The sequence below is a fragment of the Marmota marmota genome, unplaced genomic scaffold (genome assembly GCF_001458135.2).
Source record: "Marmota marmota marmota unplaced genomic scaffold, marMar, whole genome shotgun sequence".
NCBI classification, from domain to species: Eukaryota; Metazoa; Chordata; class Mammalia; order Rodentia; family Sciuridae; genus Marmota; species Marmota marmota.
The window spans coordinates 30,264,613-30,281,225 of NW_026000241.1; the positions used below are offsets into that span (position 1 = coordinate 30,264,613).

The 16,613-nt window shown below is 38.9% G+C and overlaps 1 protein-coding gene across 2 annotated transcripts in view; it reads left to right on the top strand.

Annotated features, from left to right (window-relative positions):
- The first annotated feature begins 4,856 nt into the window (after window positions 1-4,856).
- Window positions 4,857-16,613, top strand: part of LOC107145563 (gamma-aminobutyric acid receptor-associated protein-like 1) — a 44,250-nt gene continuing 32,493 nt past the window's right edge. The window contains exons 1-4 of one of the 2 annotated variants that reach the window (XM_048795436.1): window positions 4,857-5,237; window positions 9,853-9,931; window positions 10,905-11,291; window positions 11,322-12,368. In XM_048795436.1, the coding sequence (XP_048651393.1) occupies window positions 5,148-5,237; window positions 9,853-9,931; window positions 10,905-11,110 (375 nt within the window). In that variant the 5' untranslated portion in view covers window positions 4,857-5,147 and the 3' untranslated portion in view covers window positions 11,111-11,291; window positions 11,322-12,368. Of the gene's footprint in view, window positions 5,238-9,852; window positions 9,932-10,904; window positions 11,292-11,321; window positions 12,388-16,613 lie in introns of those variants that run through there. The other variant, XM_048795437.1, reaches the window with a different exon arrangement.

Consider the following 16,613-nt stretch of genomic DNA (forward strand, 5'->3'; position numbering starts at 1 on the left):
CTGGAATGGTTAAGTTAGAGGAATGTTGCCTCTTAGGTGTACAGTCCAGATAGAGGAGGAATGGTACTAGGTTGGTCTGTTTGCCTGTCAAAGGAAGATCAAAGGAAATTCCTGGCTGAAACTTTTGCTAACTCTAAGAATTAGCCAGATCTGGAAAGGACAGAGTTTCTCCAGCCAAAATGCAAAGCTAATTCTTGATAAACCATCAAAGAGTATGCAGTCTAAGGGGAGACCGTCTGAAACCAGGGACCTGAATACTATTGCATTCCCTCAAACTCTGTATTTATCTATCACTGTTGATATATCTTGTTTCTCTGTCATCTTTTTTATCTCCCTTCTCTGATGACTGCATGAACCTAAAACATGTAATATCACTGTAACTCTCTGATCTCATATCATCTTCTGTCATCTGAATGTTTGTCTCTCCTGATTTGTATTTCAAAATCCCACCATCCCAAGATGATGATAATAGGAGATGGGGGTTTTGGGAGATGATTTCCTCATGAGGGCAGAGCCTTTATAAATGGGATTAGAGGTCTTATAGAAGTTTGGGAGAGATCCATCATCCTTTCCTTATGCCTGTGAGGTTCGAGTGAGATGACTGTCCCTGAAGAAATAGGCCTCAATAGACAATGAATCTGTTGGTGTCTTGATCTTGAACTTCCCAGTCTCCAGATTGTAATAAATAAATGTCTGTTGTTGCTAAAGTTTAAATATGGTTGGTCCTGAACTCATGAAAGGGTTATATTAATGGTGTTAAAAGGGTAGGAAAAATGTATACGTAGAGAGATAAATAGTAGCCAGATTGTAAATACTCTATTTGTCTCCTGAGGCATTTGAACTTTCTCCAAACTGTACAGAGAACTAATGACCATTGAATGAAATGAGCAGAAATGACAGGATGGAAATATGGCTTTATTTCATTTATTGGCATTAATAATCTCTTTCTTGTCTAGAAGTGATGAGGACATCATTTCTAATCAACGAATTAGAAACAAATTCTTGTTAAAATGCTGGTTTTAAAGCATGTACACGGATTCTTTAACATTTCCCTATCTAGAGGTAGAGTCTATAGTCCCTTCCTTTGAATATGGGCCAAACTATGTCATTACCTCTTGGAATAAAATAAGGCAAAAGTGTCACTAAGGAATTACATTAGTCATCTTCCCATTACTATAACAAAATATCTGAGATAAAAAACTGTAAAGAGGAAAGGTTTATTTTGACTTATGGTTTTAGAGGTTTTAGTCTATGGCCAGATGGTGAGCGACAACATCAGGATGCTCATATCATAGTGGCTAGAAAGCAAAGAGAGAGTGCAAGAGACTAAAGTCTTGCAGTTTGCTTCCAGGGCTTGTCTCCAGTGACTGAAGACCTTCCACTAAGCCTCACCTCTAAAAGTTTCACTACCTTAGTTACCAGTGCCACAGGCTGGTATCTAAGTCTTTAACACAGGGATTTGGGGGGATATTCAATATCCAAACCACAGTAGTAGCTAAAAAGATCAGGTTACACAGGGCCATGTGCTATTTCTTGGGAAATTTATTCACAAAGGTGGTAGCTGCCATGAAAGAAAAATGGCTAGTGTAGGGCCACTATGTGAAAGGCCCTATGGTAAGAACATATATAGAGAGAGGTGATCAAGCAGCTCCTTCTGTTTAATCTTCCTAGGCCAGTTACCAGAAGTGCTAGTGAAAAAGCCTTCAAAAAAACCCTATCCCGTTTTTATCTAACTAAAGAACCCAAGAGAATTGCATGACTGAGACCCATAACTCCAGATATGTGAGCAAAAGAGATACTGTTTTAAGACACTAATTTGAAGGGTTTATTATATAGCAATAGATAACCAGAACTATATGTCAAATCAAAAACAATGAAGACTAAACTAATGTAATGGCAGTTGGGAATATAGCAAAACGGCACAAATTATTAACAAAGGTCCACCCCTGTACAGTCCTACAGGCAAGAACCAGTCTCATCCTGATATTTGATACTTGTTTTGTACACAATAGCCTATTTAAAGATTCAATTTAAATAATGAAATTCTTTGTTTAAATTCCAAGTATAGCAAGTGAATTTAGCACATGATTGCAAGTAACTGAATCTTTATCTATTATATTTCTCTTTAGAGATCAAATCCACCAAAATTCTGGTTTTATTCATGTTTACACATGATAATATAAAATACTGGGAATAGTATAAAATTCCAAATAAAAGAAATCAGACTTATCTATGTGGCGAATTCTAGCTGTTTTCACATTCTAGTGCTTGACTGAGGAAATAAAAAGCATTTAGGGGCAACTGAGGAGAAATGGTTATAAACTTTATATAACATTAAATAATTTGGGGAGATATTGATAATTTTTTAGGTGTAATAGTAATGTTATGATTATGTAGTAGCATGTTCACATTTGTAGGAGAAATATACTGAATTTTTGGGGTGAAGTTGAAGCCATATTTAAAGATAGGTAGTTAGTGTAGTTAGGTAAATCAGGTCTAATATGGAAATAAAATAAAAAATGAAGGCCAAATTGAGAATGGAGTCCAGGAAAAGGGGAATTGAAAATGTCCCCAAGGCCCAGAGCCCATCCCAAGGAAATGTTAATGAAGCAGCTCCCAGCAAATGTTGGATTAGCATTTGGAGATGCTAATCCAAAAGTCCTTCCTGCCCAGATTACTCCTTCAGCCCACCTGTCCCCCACCTTTTGGGCCTTCCCACCTATATTCCATTACTGCAAGATAACAGAACTAAGGACAGGAATGTGGGAAAGCTGAAAGAAGACATTAGCTATAAAAGGAGGAAGACATCGCCCTTTCATGGATTCCACTTCTTGGGTCCCCTTCTTCCATGGAGAAGTCTTTTCTACTGTTCTTTAATAAAGCTTTTGCTTCCCATTCTAAACTTGTCTCGTTGTGCTTCTCTGGTGTTATACTTCAGCATCAGGGAAGCAAGGACTCCTCACCTGGTAAACAGTGGTAACAAAGTGTCATAATATTTATAATTTACTATCATATGAAAAAAATCAAAATAGTGGGTAACATTGGTATTCATCAAACTAATCCTTGAAATTATCTATTTAAAAATATTCATAAAAGATTGGAAAAATTTTCCACTATTAAAAACATAAAAAAGACTATTACCAAAAAAATTTGAAAATGAGTTTTTTAAAATAGCATTTTGTCTGGTTGAAAAAGGAATTTTAAAATATTTTGCCTGAATGTATTAATTTACATAAGTAAACTAGCTTCTGTATAATATTTTAAATGCCATACTGAGAATAAAGATAAAATGCACACTTTGGAAATAGATTTTTGTATTCTAATATAAAGTATTAGTATTGGAAAAGTCTTGTGGCAGAAAGATTAATCAAAGTTTCATTTCTAAATTATTTTTCATACTATAAAGTGTTTTGTGCTGAAGTATCTTTAAACTAAAGGTTACAGGTAACCTTTCCAATGCTCTTAAATTTTAAATCTCCACCATAATTGACTTCAACTTGTTGTAAAGTTCTCCTTTGGAAGATTTAGCTCTCTATGGGTCAAAGTTAAAGTCAGTAACTAAGAATGCAACTATTTACAATTTGAAAATAAGGTCTAAAAATTATAAACACATAATGTGATACAATAATTAATAATTTTTCATGTATTAAAAAAGGCTCAGAGATGCCACGGAGAATAATAAATTAACATTAAGAAGGGCAACTTTGCAATTCATTTTTCAGAGTTTCAATAATGAAACTTAGTTTCTTTTATTTTGTGGCTTTATTTTCTAAAACAGACACTGAGACACTGATCAAAGACGAGAGGTGCTGCTGTTGTCCAATATTTTTCAAAACCCACCTGAATTGCAAATGGCAAAGCAACCCTTCTACTCTGTATCTTTACCATTTCTGCTGCTGCCCTCCTCTTACAGATTCCAGGAATCAGTGCCAATAGGACCAGGTGCAAAGGCCTTAGTCCTTTGGTTTAGGAGGGAAACGGAGTGCCAGAGAAATACCTTACCTCCCTCACCTGCCCCACCACCTGGAGTCTTTCATCAGCATTCCAGCTGCGTTCTCAATCCGCAGGAGGTCATGTAACCAGTAAAACTGTTTTTTTTTGTTGTTGTTGTTGTTGTTTTTTTTTTTATGAATTGTTGCAGGAGAGGAAAAGAAAATTTGGGCACCACAGTTAATCATCTAAAAGACTCGATGTTTTCATTTCCAAAAGATAAGCCTAACTTCTAGGTAAACAGGGGAAAGTGAATCATGTCTACATTTGAACGTGCACGGTCACCACAGTAGTAGTCACTGATACCGTTTCCTTCTCCGAACCTTCATTACCCTTCATGCCCTTTGCTTTGCACACCCTTTCAAATTCCTGAGTCACGCTCTGTTTATGTTGCTGTTCTACGAACAAATTGCAGCACCAATCCAAACAAAATGACGCCAATGTGGGGAAGGCGGGATCACGGAGGCCAGCCTAGCATTTTGGGATGCCAAGGCGAGTGCAACCGAACCGGCAAAGGTCAAAATGCAAGCACGGGATGTCTCTACTTCGGCCAAGCGCATCCCAGGAGGCCCGGTCGCTTTTCCCTCCACTCCGAATCCCAACCAGGGTTAGTGTCCGGTGTATTTGTTTTGGGCCTCAACCAAGAAACGTGAAGGAGAGGGAAGAAGACATTTTTAGAATGTTCTTTTGCTTTTAAAATGATCTTTAATGTCACAGCACCAAATACAAAACCAAATATAACTTAGTTTTGTTTTCAGTGGGGTCTATTTAGGAAAAGTTTAGACACACACAGAATAAAATGAAATAGAAAATAACTCTGTCTACCCCTATCCCGCGGTGCCCAGAACGCAGGGGGCGGGGCAGAGGGCGGTGCGCTGTGACGTCACAGCACCGACGCGCTGCCCCTGTGTTTTTGTGTTCTCTGCTCTTCGGGAAAGCCGCCTGAATTTCTTTACTTGGCCAGCGCCCCCACCTCCAGGCCAAGGAGACCCAAAATCCTCTAACAAACGCTGGGCCAGATAGTACTGCGACAGGGCCGTTTCTGGAGCGATTCTGAGAACAGTGACATTGGCAGAGGATAGCAAGACGCGACAGACGCAATCGCCAGCGAGGAAGGCAGGCCCCATCCCGGGATCTTAGAAATCCTGCGGTCCATTATGAAGTTCCAGTATAAGGAGGACCATCCCTTTGAGTATCGGAAAAAGGAAGGAGAAAAGATCCGGAAGAAATATCCGGACAGGGTCCCAGTGAGTACGCCGGGCGCGGGAAGGAGGAGGGGAGAGGGGCTGGGCGGGGGCGCGGAGGAGGAAGTCGTGATGGCAGCCCCCAGACACCGGAGGGTCTGCCAGGGAGGGAGGTCCCAGAATCACTTAACCCCGAACACCCTTCACTATTACAAGGGTCCCTGGACCTTCTAACTGCGGACCTTTTTAAGTCCGCATCCCCAGGACCGGTACCCATCTTTAAAGGTGTCCGCATCTTTAGAGCGGAGCCTACGCGTCGAGTGACTCAGCATTTTCAGCACACGTGTAGGTTGAGATGTGCACCAAATTGGGCCGGTTTGTGCGAGAGTGACTCGTTTGGAGGCAGATTCGCTACCTTTAAGAACGCACGAAAATTACTGATGCAGTGGGGTTTGCTCCCATCGATTTCTGCGTTGGATGGTTTCCTAGGTTAATTTTGGTCTTAATATTTTGCGGCATGGAAGAAAAAAGATTCAGACGCCCAGATTCTTTCTTGTATTGGCTTAGGAATGGGGGCAGGGAGCGCCACAAGACAGGCCCAGAAAACAAGGTCACGTTCTCCGCCTAACAGCCTGCTAGCCTCACCATTCTTGGCTCCAACGCCAGGTGCGGCGACCGCAGGCCTTCGCCCAATACTGAGTGTGGTCAAACTACCCAGACCCAGTGGCAGGAGTGAGGCATTTTCTTCTTAGATTTGGGCCCCGGATTAAGTGGTCAAAACTAGTGCAGGCGGTGAGGAAGAAAGAAGAAATATTAGGTGTCTTTCAGCATCCGGGCGCTTTTCCCTTTCCTCCCCCCCCTCCCCCGCCCACTTCCCTGTTTTTTTTTTTTTTTGTTTTTTTTTCCCCCTAATGTAGACTGCGCAGCCAAATTGCAAGGCTTTTTAAGTGTGGTAGAGGGATCTAGGGCTACTGGATTTGGGTGATGGTGGAGCAGAGACCTTAAGGTTCTGCTCTGTATCTTCAAGCAGGGGCATTAGAGTTAGTATTACCCGTAATTTAAAGGAATTATCTTGATTTTTTTTTTCTTGACCGTTAGTTAGGTACTCTTTGGAATTCCTGAACAATCCTTTCTAACTTTATTGGACTTTTAGCTACCAGAGGATGCCTTGCACTCCTTTTTCTATAAGGAGGAGGGGACATTAGGGCTCCGCTGTTCTCCAGGAATTACACACATAAGGGTTTTCTGCAGAAACTGTGGGGAGGTAACCCTTACCTGATACATGATCCTTCACAAATTACTTGTTCTCTGGAACTTGGATAACTATTTTAAAGGTTTTTCTCAATTCAGTAATAACAGTCCCATTTTGAATAATAGTTCACAATTGCAGCAAATTTTTATTAATACCACATACCTTGCAGTATCTGATTGCTGTCTTCATATTCATTTAATTCTCACACCATTATAATCTCTATTCTACAGATGAAGAATCTGAAACACAGGAAAGTGGAATTATTTATTAAAAGTTTGGCATTGCCGGCCTGTGGTAGAAGCAGGAATTCCAACTTTGACTGTCATGCTTTGGGAGCCCTTAACATCCATGCTGTATCATTTTAAAATTTCTAATTCAGTTTTATTAACCAGAATTAGTTAAATGTGCTCTGTATGCCTTACACTTTGGAGACTGAAAATAGATAAACTGTTATTAACCTCAGGAGTTTATAGCATAGCCTGGTGCCAGTAAGGACTCTTAAGCAAAATGACTATCTTTTATTCTTCGGAACTTGCTAAGGACAAGTTCTGTTCTTACAGTAGCTTTGCATAAATCACAAACTCTTGACATGTACCTGTTTGTAACTCTACTTAAAATTCCCAAATATTTTCTCAAAACGAAGCTCTTCAAATTTCATTCATCTGCATTCACCCAGGGTATTTTAACTATTCTAATCCTCCCTATTTTCCTGAGAATGGTTTGCTGTTACCTCTTGTGCTTCTATGATACTTTATAAGTAAGACCACTGCTAAGATCTCATGGTCCCTCCAGTTATGCTTTAACTAGCCATGAGCCTCCCAACTGCTCATGACCTGCTCAGACCCTCTACTTGTGATGCAGGAAAAAGAGCTCTACTAAGGGTAGAGATGTGTATGTTGTGTGTGCATGCACGCTGGGATTAAACCCAGGGCCTTGTGTATGGGATGTACACAATGTACACAATCCACCTTTGAACTATACCTCCAGCTCCAGATATTTGCTTTTAATTCTGTAACAGGAATTTTCTGTGTCTTTAGGCAGAACCCTTAATCCTCCTTTGCTGAAGTGTCCTGTGTGCAGAATAGAATGTTAAACACTCTTCTAAAACCCCACTCTTGGTTGCTCATACAACCTGAACTTAGCCCCAACAGTAGGTGTGCTTGTGCTTTGGGATGGGAGGAATTCATGGGATCTTAATAGCCACAATATATTGAAAACCTGCAGCAGCAGGACACTATTAGGAACAGGTTATCTATTAATATTTAAAAATTTGTTATTAGTACTATGGAGAGTTATCCACATTTTACAGATGAGGAAAACTGAGACCCAAAGTGTCAAAACATCTGATTCAGGATCTGTCACTGTGAGGAATAGAATTGATTTTCTAGAAACTTAAATATTTTCTGATCAACTAAGGCCTTACTTACTCTTCTTCTTCCTGTTTCTTCCTCTCTCCCAACACCCTCCCCTGCTTGTGTCCCTAGTTGTCACTATAATCAGCTTTGTTGCTCTTGTCCTATCTCCTCCCTTTGTGGCTTCCATTTTTTTTTTTTTTTCTTGATAGGAGCTGCCAGATCTCAGAGCTCCTGTGAGGAGCTTGTGAGGAGCTCTTCCAGATCTCAGAGCACAATGTTAGGCTCCATCTGTTATGCTTTGATTTTTTTTATAAACTGTGCTATCTCCTGTCTATCCTTATTATTGGGCCTTTGGTAGTTTGTCTTTGAAGCCTTTCTTTTTTTTAAAATATTTATTCACAATATCTTTATTTCACTCGTTTATTTTTTTATGTGGTGCTGAGGATTGAACCCGGGGTTCCGTGCGTTCGAGACAAGCACTCTACCGCTGAGCCACAACCCCAGCCCCTCTTCTTTTTCTTTTTAATTTCTAGCTCATATCTGTATACCCCAGTTTTTATTTTTATTTATTTGTTTGTTTATGTATTTACCTTTTTGGTACTGGGCTTTGAACCGAAGGTCCAGTGCAAGCTAAGCATGTGCTCTACCACTGACCTACACCCCCAGCCTTCCAATTTTCTTTTTTAAATTCAAAGATGATTATGCCCCCAATTAAGCTCTTCCTGGTGTAGGAATCGTTTTCTGTATAAACACAAAATGTTTTTTACTGCTTTCATTTATTCCTTTTTTAAGAGATTTCAGCCCCTACATTCAAACTAAAATTTATGTTTAGTGAGTTCTTTATACTTTGCAAAGCATTTCTACATAAAAATTATGAATTACTTAAGTTTATATCATATCAATACCATGAACTTGGAAGCTGCCTTTTACTCAATAGAATGCTAAGGCTCAAAGAGGTTGAATGACCTATTGAAGATCACTCAGGTACCAGGAATACCTTGTTCAGTATTTGTTTCTGCTTCACTTAAATTTTTCATACGTTCCATATTTTATATCTGGAATGATTATATTTCCTAAACTAAAAAGTCTGGAATTAGTGGTTTTATATTAGATATTTTTGTATTTTATAAGTTTAAGTGTATAAAATAGTTTGATATTTAAATATCTTTGTTTTTTCTCTCAGGAAAAAAAAAATGGTCTTCATAAAAGTTGAAGATATAAGTATTATAGAAATACTTTAACGTAGACATTGAAAAGCCTCCTAATATAATCAATATTGCCTAATGGTTTAATATATTGACATTCTGTTATAACATGTCATTCATTATTTACTTTTTTTTTCAAGACACTATTAAGTGTCTTGAACATTTCTTTGCAGTCATTCTTAAAAATTTTGGCAAAGTATGATATTTAAACATAACCTGTTTGTGTTAATAATTTCTGTTACTAAAACAAATATTTGAAGTAATCAACTTAAAAGAGAAAATGTTTATTTTGGCCGATGGTTTCAGAGATTTTAAACCATGGTCAGTTGGCCCCATTGTTTTGGTCCTGTGGCAGCACAGGATTTATGGTGAAGCAAAACCATGCCTCTCATGGCTGGAGTGTGAAAGAGAAAAGGGTTCCATAGTCCCCTTTTAGGACCACTCCTATGACTTGAACACTTCTACTAGGCCCCACCTTTTTAAAGCTTTTAGCATCTCCCAGTAGTACCACAATAGAGAACAGGTCTTTAACACATGAGCCTTTAGAAGACATTTAAGTTCCAAACTGTAGCACTGTACCATTAATAAATGGCATTTTTAAAAAAGAATAAAACTAAGAAGTGATTAGAACCATCTGAGAAAACCCAGAAAATCTTCATTCTCTAATTAAATACCAGTGTGTTTTAGTGTCCCTTACAGATAACTCATAATTATTTAAAATCAAATACATGTTTGTGTTGGGGGATTAAAAAGTTGTATTAGGCCTAGACAGTCTCACTTCCATCATTACAACTGTGGATGTGGAAGGAAAAACACCATGTTGGGTTCTGTAGTTTTTCATTTCCACTTCCCTACTCTCCATCTAGGTCATTGTGGAGAAGGCTCCGAAAGCCAGGGTGCCTGATCTGGACAAGAGGAAGTACCTAGTGCCCTCTGACCTCACTGGTAATACTCTTTCCCTCCCCTGACCCTTCATTTCATGACAAAATATTCTTGGTCCTTATCACATGCATGAGAGATGAAGAAAGCATGTGGGATTTTCAGAGTTATCTGATTCAAAAATGACATAATAGTTCTGTCATCTCCAGTTCCCTATACCATTCCCCATCACCATGTCTTGTTTGATTTAGTTACAGCCAAGCAAAAAACTTTGAAAGAAGAGATCAGACATTCATCATTTAGACTGCTTTTAAAATTAAGCCTCGTAATTGTAATAGCAATTCATTCCCAAAAGAAAATCAGCCCATTTCTTGATAGTATTAAATTTTAGGAAATTCTGAACTAAATAGCTTATCACCTAATGGTAGTTTTATAACAGGTTTTGTAAATTGTTTTTGGAATCATATGAATATATTCACTCTCTACCATGAGACTTAATGGAATACCCACTGCATCCAAAATACACTGGGGATATTTCCATAGGTACGTTTGATCTAGAATTAATACATTCAAATTGACCTTCTAGAACTTTCTCAGCATTTTCAGGAAGAGGTTAGTTATTGAACCCATTCATTGTCCTAACACTGAATGTCTGTGCTATGATTACCAGAGACCAGTGGAACTCTATCATTACTTTGTCTAAAGTTGCAAGTGGGGATGGAAAGGGATTTCAAGTCAGTTTTAGATCATAATGAGAAGGTTTTGGTCTATATATGCACAGTATTTCCTCAGACTGAGGGGAAATGCTAGCATTAGGTCTGCAATTGAGCAATGAGAAATAACTCCACTGTGGAGTGCCAGGGTCTACATAGGCTCTTTAAGTTACTAAAACTCTTGGAAAGTATTTCGCTCTGTTCAGATGATATATAAAGGTGATACTTAACTCTAGAAAGTTAAAATAGAAATTTTTTTCTGGTACTTATCTTTCTACTAATCCTTTGTTTTCTTCTTGCCCCCTTTTTCCTTTTCCTTTATTTAGTTGGCCAGTTCTACTTCTTAATCCGGAAGAGGATCCACCTGAGACCTGAGGACGCCTTATTCTTCTTTGTCAACAACACTATCCCTCCTACTAGTGCTACCATGGGCCAGCTGTATGAGGTAATGGTTCTGGTCAAAACAGTAAGAACAGTCTGGCATCCGCTAGCTTTTGTTCCAGTGTATGTTGATAACACACCTGAGAAGTAGAGCAGGAGGTGTTATCAGGATCCTCTTACACATGGCAGTGTAAGGCTCTGCAGATGAGAGACCACTTGTCCTTCAGTGATTGAGCACCCTATTAGATATAATCCTTTTGAATTCTTTTCTGTCTTTCTTGACCATAGTGTTTTAATCTGGATCACCTTTATTGAAGCAGCAGTAAATTGTTCCTGATAGAAAAAACTTGAAAAGTGTCTACCCTTCACAGTTCCTGTTATTCTTGTTGGTAAAATATCATTTGTGAGAGAACTATGTATTTCAACCCCAGTTTATTATGTTATTCTCATTTATCAACATATTGGGCAAACAAACTCTGAAGCTAAAATCCTCAAACTGAAGCGGAATCTTCACAGTTTATTTCCATATAAACTCTGTGAAGAGTTTCTTAGGACAACCACCTAGGGAAGATTTTCTTCTTAAACTAAGACCATGGAGGAGATTTATCATTATCTGGACACAGATAAAATAAAATTTAAAATTAAGACAAAGTCTTTAAATTTATTCACTTAACAGATAAATTTAGTGTTATATGTGATTTGGTTGATTTAATGGCAAATGGTCAGAATCTAGTTTTAAGAAAAACTACAGTAAAGGACATTATCATACTGGGGATACAACCCAAGATTGTAACTATATTATTCCTTGAAGGGTTTCACACAGACTTCCTTCTCATGTGCTCTGTTAGTTAATTATGTGAACATTTAATAAACGCTGGCCTAACCTTTATTCCCTAGCATATGTTCCCTGTGAAAATATATTCCACATTTGGTATCTTCGTTCTTTTTACTAGAATTAGCTTTTTAAGGGCCATCATCTTCATATCCTATGACCTGTGTGTATTCTTTTCTCCATCAAGACTTTTTTGTTTGTGAAGTTAGAGCTCAAAGTTGAATTCTGACTAACTGGTGTCTCCCGTCTTTGTTGTTGACTTTTTCTTTTACTCCTGTTGTTTTTTTGCAGTGCTGGATTTGGAACCCAGGGCCTCCCATATGCCAGGCAAGGGCTCAACTGCTGTGCTGTATGCCCTGCCCTGTTCCTGTTTTTAATAGGAGTTAATGATAACTTTCATACTTAATTTATAAGGTTGTGTGAGGCTCGGAATTCTAAGGATGATGAATGTGTATGTTTTTCTAAACTGTCATCTTATCTTTTCCCGTAGGACAACCATGAGGAAGACTATTTTCTGTATGTGGCCTACAGTGATGAGAGTGTCTATGGGAAGTGAGTGGCAGAAGCCCAGCAGATGGGAGCACCTGGACGTGGGGGTAGGGGAGGGGTGCGAGTGGGGCTTGGGGGAAGAGAGGGAAAGCTCCCACCGAGGAGGAAACAGAAGGTGAAGACATTGGGAAACATTACACTGCACACACTGTCATATTTTCACATGCTCAATTGATGTTTTTTGCTGTTTCTTCGGCCCAAGGAGAAAGTATGTCAGAACAGAGCTGTTGAATTGACATTGACAGAGGAATGGGGATGACATAATTTCACAGCAGTGCTGAGAATTTTTGTGCAATTTCATAGGAGGTTCAGGAGGTGGGCAGGTTGAGGCCCAAAATGAATGCAGTCCAGCAACGGCTCCCATCTCTTTGGGCAGAATTTCTTTTTTTTTTTTTTTTTTTTTTTTTTTGACATTTACACAAGATGGGTAGGGAAAAGGAAACAGGAATGCTTTAGGACTTGTGGTAGTGGACCATACCTGGGGACCAAAACTATCCACTATAATGGAAGCTTTGTAGCCCCTGATCTCTCCTATTTTTCCACTCCACCCCACACTCCCATCCTCATCTCACACACAGATGTCACAGTATCACCCTGGTGGTGGCAGTAGATATCTACACAGACACTTAGATGGAGCTTTTTCACCTTTGGAAAATATAGGGCAGGCATGAAGGTGGTTATGATTATGAAGTAGCTTTGAATGCTTTAAACTGGAATTGAATGAGCATTGAGCATCTCTGACCAATTTGCTCTTTCTCTGATACCCCTTATCCCACACCTATCTTGGAATTTCATGAGCCTCAGGCATTTCTAGTTACAAGCTAAAGACAGTCTTTTAGCATTTCATTAGTATTTTCCATGTACTGGGAAAGAGGTGTCTTCCATATGGAGGAGGCAGATAGAGGAAAGATAGATTATCTTCACCTCCCATTCATCCAGAATTCTTGCTCCCCTGCTGCTGCCCCTTCAGTCTCACAGGCACAGGAATGCTATGTGATGGCCAGCTGCTTCCCTCCTTCAGTTTTCATCCACTGCAGCTGCTAATTAGAAGAGTTCCGGAGGGATGGCTTAGTAATTCATGGGGATTTTATTGATTTTTTTTTTTTTCCATTTTGGGGTTCTGTGGGGTGGGGCGTGGGGAGCAGGAATTGCACTCAGACATGACATTTCAGTTCATCTGTGCTGATGATAAGGATTCTTCCTGTTGGGAAATTTGTGTTGTCTATTCTGTCAGCTACAGGTTCTTGTATAATGAAGTCACTGCTGTTAGGCCAAGGAAATAAAATAATTGCTTATCTTAAAAATATACCCTGAATTCAGAAATGTTGCCTTTATTGGGTATGCGTTTGAATAGACAGAGTTTGTTTTTTTAAAAAAAAAAACTTTGAGTGGGGGTGACTGTTATTGAATACTCACATAGGGTCAGGTGCATGTTTACTTAGCTCTCTACTGACCAGGTAGTTGCTATCTGAGGGTGAGTGTTATGTGAGGCAGTGTGGCTGGTGCCGTGGTGATGTGTACACAATTTTCTCCTCTGCAGATAAGTGCTGTGTCACTGTTTTTCTGTAAGCTGAGTTGAAAGACTGCCTGCATCAGAGTATTGGGATGGGGTAGGTTTGTCCTAATTACAAATGAAGATGTCTGGGCCTCGTCCCAGATTTAGCTGACTCAGAATCACAGCGTAGGTGTCTAATTTTGAACAATTTCCTCATGATTCTGCTGCACACTGAAGTTTGCTCTCTGCACCAGGCTCTGCTGGAAGTTCCAAGCACGCTTTATTTTTTTCCACTACAGTTTGGTCCATATAAGGCCACTATCTCCCAGAACAACAGATAGCAATAAGTAAGGCTCCTGGCATCAGAACAAGTTTGGTATCTTCTGACCATCTCAGAGTCTTTTGTTCATTGAGAAACTAGTATGTGGATCTGTGGGTGTACTATGGGGGTGCAAGTTGTATGAGAGAACAAACAACTGCAAAATGAGTAGAAACTCCGTTCAAAGAACCTGAAACCCAATTCTAACTTTCCTTGATCTCTTGGCAACTGTATCCCCAGATGTTATCTTCCTCTGTAGAGTTTTAAGGAATATAACAAAGTTACCAAAAAGGAAGTAGGCATTAATAGAAGAGCCATGGCAGGATTATACCACCCACCAAGCCATGCCGGATATATTGCTTGGGAAAGTTAAGTCAGGATGGAGAGGAAAAGAAGCAGCTCACACCCAGAAGGCACCACATAATTTTTCAGAAAATGAAAAGGTCTGAAGGAATTTCAATCAAAGCATTGAAAATGGACACATCATTATTAACAAAAATATCAGGGTGCTATTCTATAATAAAGCTGAAGAAAGCTAATATTTGAGTTATTGAGATATAGTCTATATTTTGAAACTAACAGACTTATCCACTATTGATGAATGAGATTGGATGAATGTTATAAAGAAAACATGGTGGATTCACCGCCCCCTACATATCTGAAACACTCCTGTGGTACTAGAGATTGCAGGCTATGGATGAACCAAAGGGTTACAATGAATTTAGAGGCTCTGTCTCTCCCAGGAGGCCTTTGCTTATTTTAGTCCTACTCACCTCTATTATCCAGGTGGGAAAATTCTATCCTTAATTGGGGCATATTACATACTATTAGACCTGCTCTCTGATTTATGGATATATAAAATTTTACAGCCAAGTTCAGAGGCAAAACCAAGCTGGATACTTCTATGCTTTATTGGCATTTGATCTTTTAACTGAATGTAGTGTTTATCAGCACTACTCCCATGCTTCCTTCTGGTCTAGCTTTTAACACTTCTTAGTGTTTTCAGGCCATTGTGAGGCTTCTCATGAATTAAAAATAGTTGAGAAAGTATCCTTCCATTAACTTGGACTCTGTACTCCATGTTCCATGTTAGATGAATTGACTTACTCCAGTGCTTCTATCTGGGAATAAAGTTAAAATGATATTTCAAAAAAGTTGTCATTCATTTTTTGAAGGCCAATAGGACGTCATCCTCAGAGATGAGTGAGCCTTTATCTCTTCCCATATACTTTAGTAGAAACTTCTCAACTGTATGTGCATAACATATATCCAAGTTTGCCAAGAGTAGCTGATTTTCATGTGTTGTCCTGATGGACTTGGTACTGGTTCCTTTTTTCATTGTTAAGTTCACAAATAATCAAAACAGACTTATTCTCTCCTTTTTCTTAATGTAGAAGTTGAAGCTGTCCCTTCTATGAAAAGACATAAACAGTACCTGTGTCATCCAGATTTAACACACCCTAATATGGCCCTTAACTTTGGAGACTAGAAAAAAAAATTCCACTTGTGAAACCCTATTTCTTTTATTCTACTTTATACAATTACCCCTTGTCCCAGTGCTGAATTGTTTTCTTCCAAACTTTGTGCATCATTTAAGGTTTGTAGATTATATTGTGCAATCAGAGTTAAGATTGCCAAAGAGCAAAACAAATAATGATTAACTATATCCAGTGGTAACTAGGCAGACAAGTTCACGGCCTGTTACACTCGCAACAGTCCCTGTTTAATGTGAATACTACCTCCCAAGGTTGTTTGTTGAAGCTCCCTGAGCACTGCAGTGGCCCTTTAGACACAGCTGTCAGTTACTGCCAGCTGCCTTGGGAATTTTACACTTTTAAGGTTACAACTTTGTGCACTATTTGTGTCATTAACCCATTAAATATGATAGGTATAGTTTGATTTTGAAATTGTTTACAACTCTTGTCCATGGATACAGCATCAAGTCAGCTGTAGCAATGAAAACATTAAGGCATTCTTGTAAATAACATGGTTGGTAATTGATTTCATGTAATAATAGATGAGTGTGTGTGTGTGTTCACAGTACACACAGACTTTCTCCAGCCAGAGTCTTGCATCTACTAGGCAAGTACTCTTTTACACTAAATTTTAATCAACTCTTTCTAGCTGGGTTTTTTGTTTGTTTGTTTGTGTTGTTTTGTTGTTGTTTTGTTTTTGGCTATTTTTACTTTGACAGATTAAATAAGCCCCAGGCATTCATTTTCTTTTATTATTTTTAGATCTATGAATGTACCAAGTATTTTCAGGAACTGATCTATTTTTCCCTTGATGAGTCAAGGTGGTCTCCTCAATTCAGCTCTGAGTATATCAAGTATTTTTTAGATCATGCCTGCTGCCCAACTGCCCACCCTATCCCTTCATTTACCTGAATATTATAACAGTGCAAGGTTTACATACTTTTTTGGTCAATACAGCCTGTGGTGTAACATCCCTGGGGATGA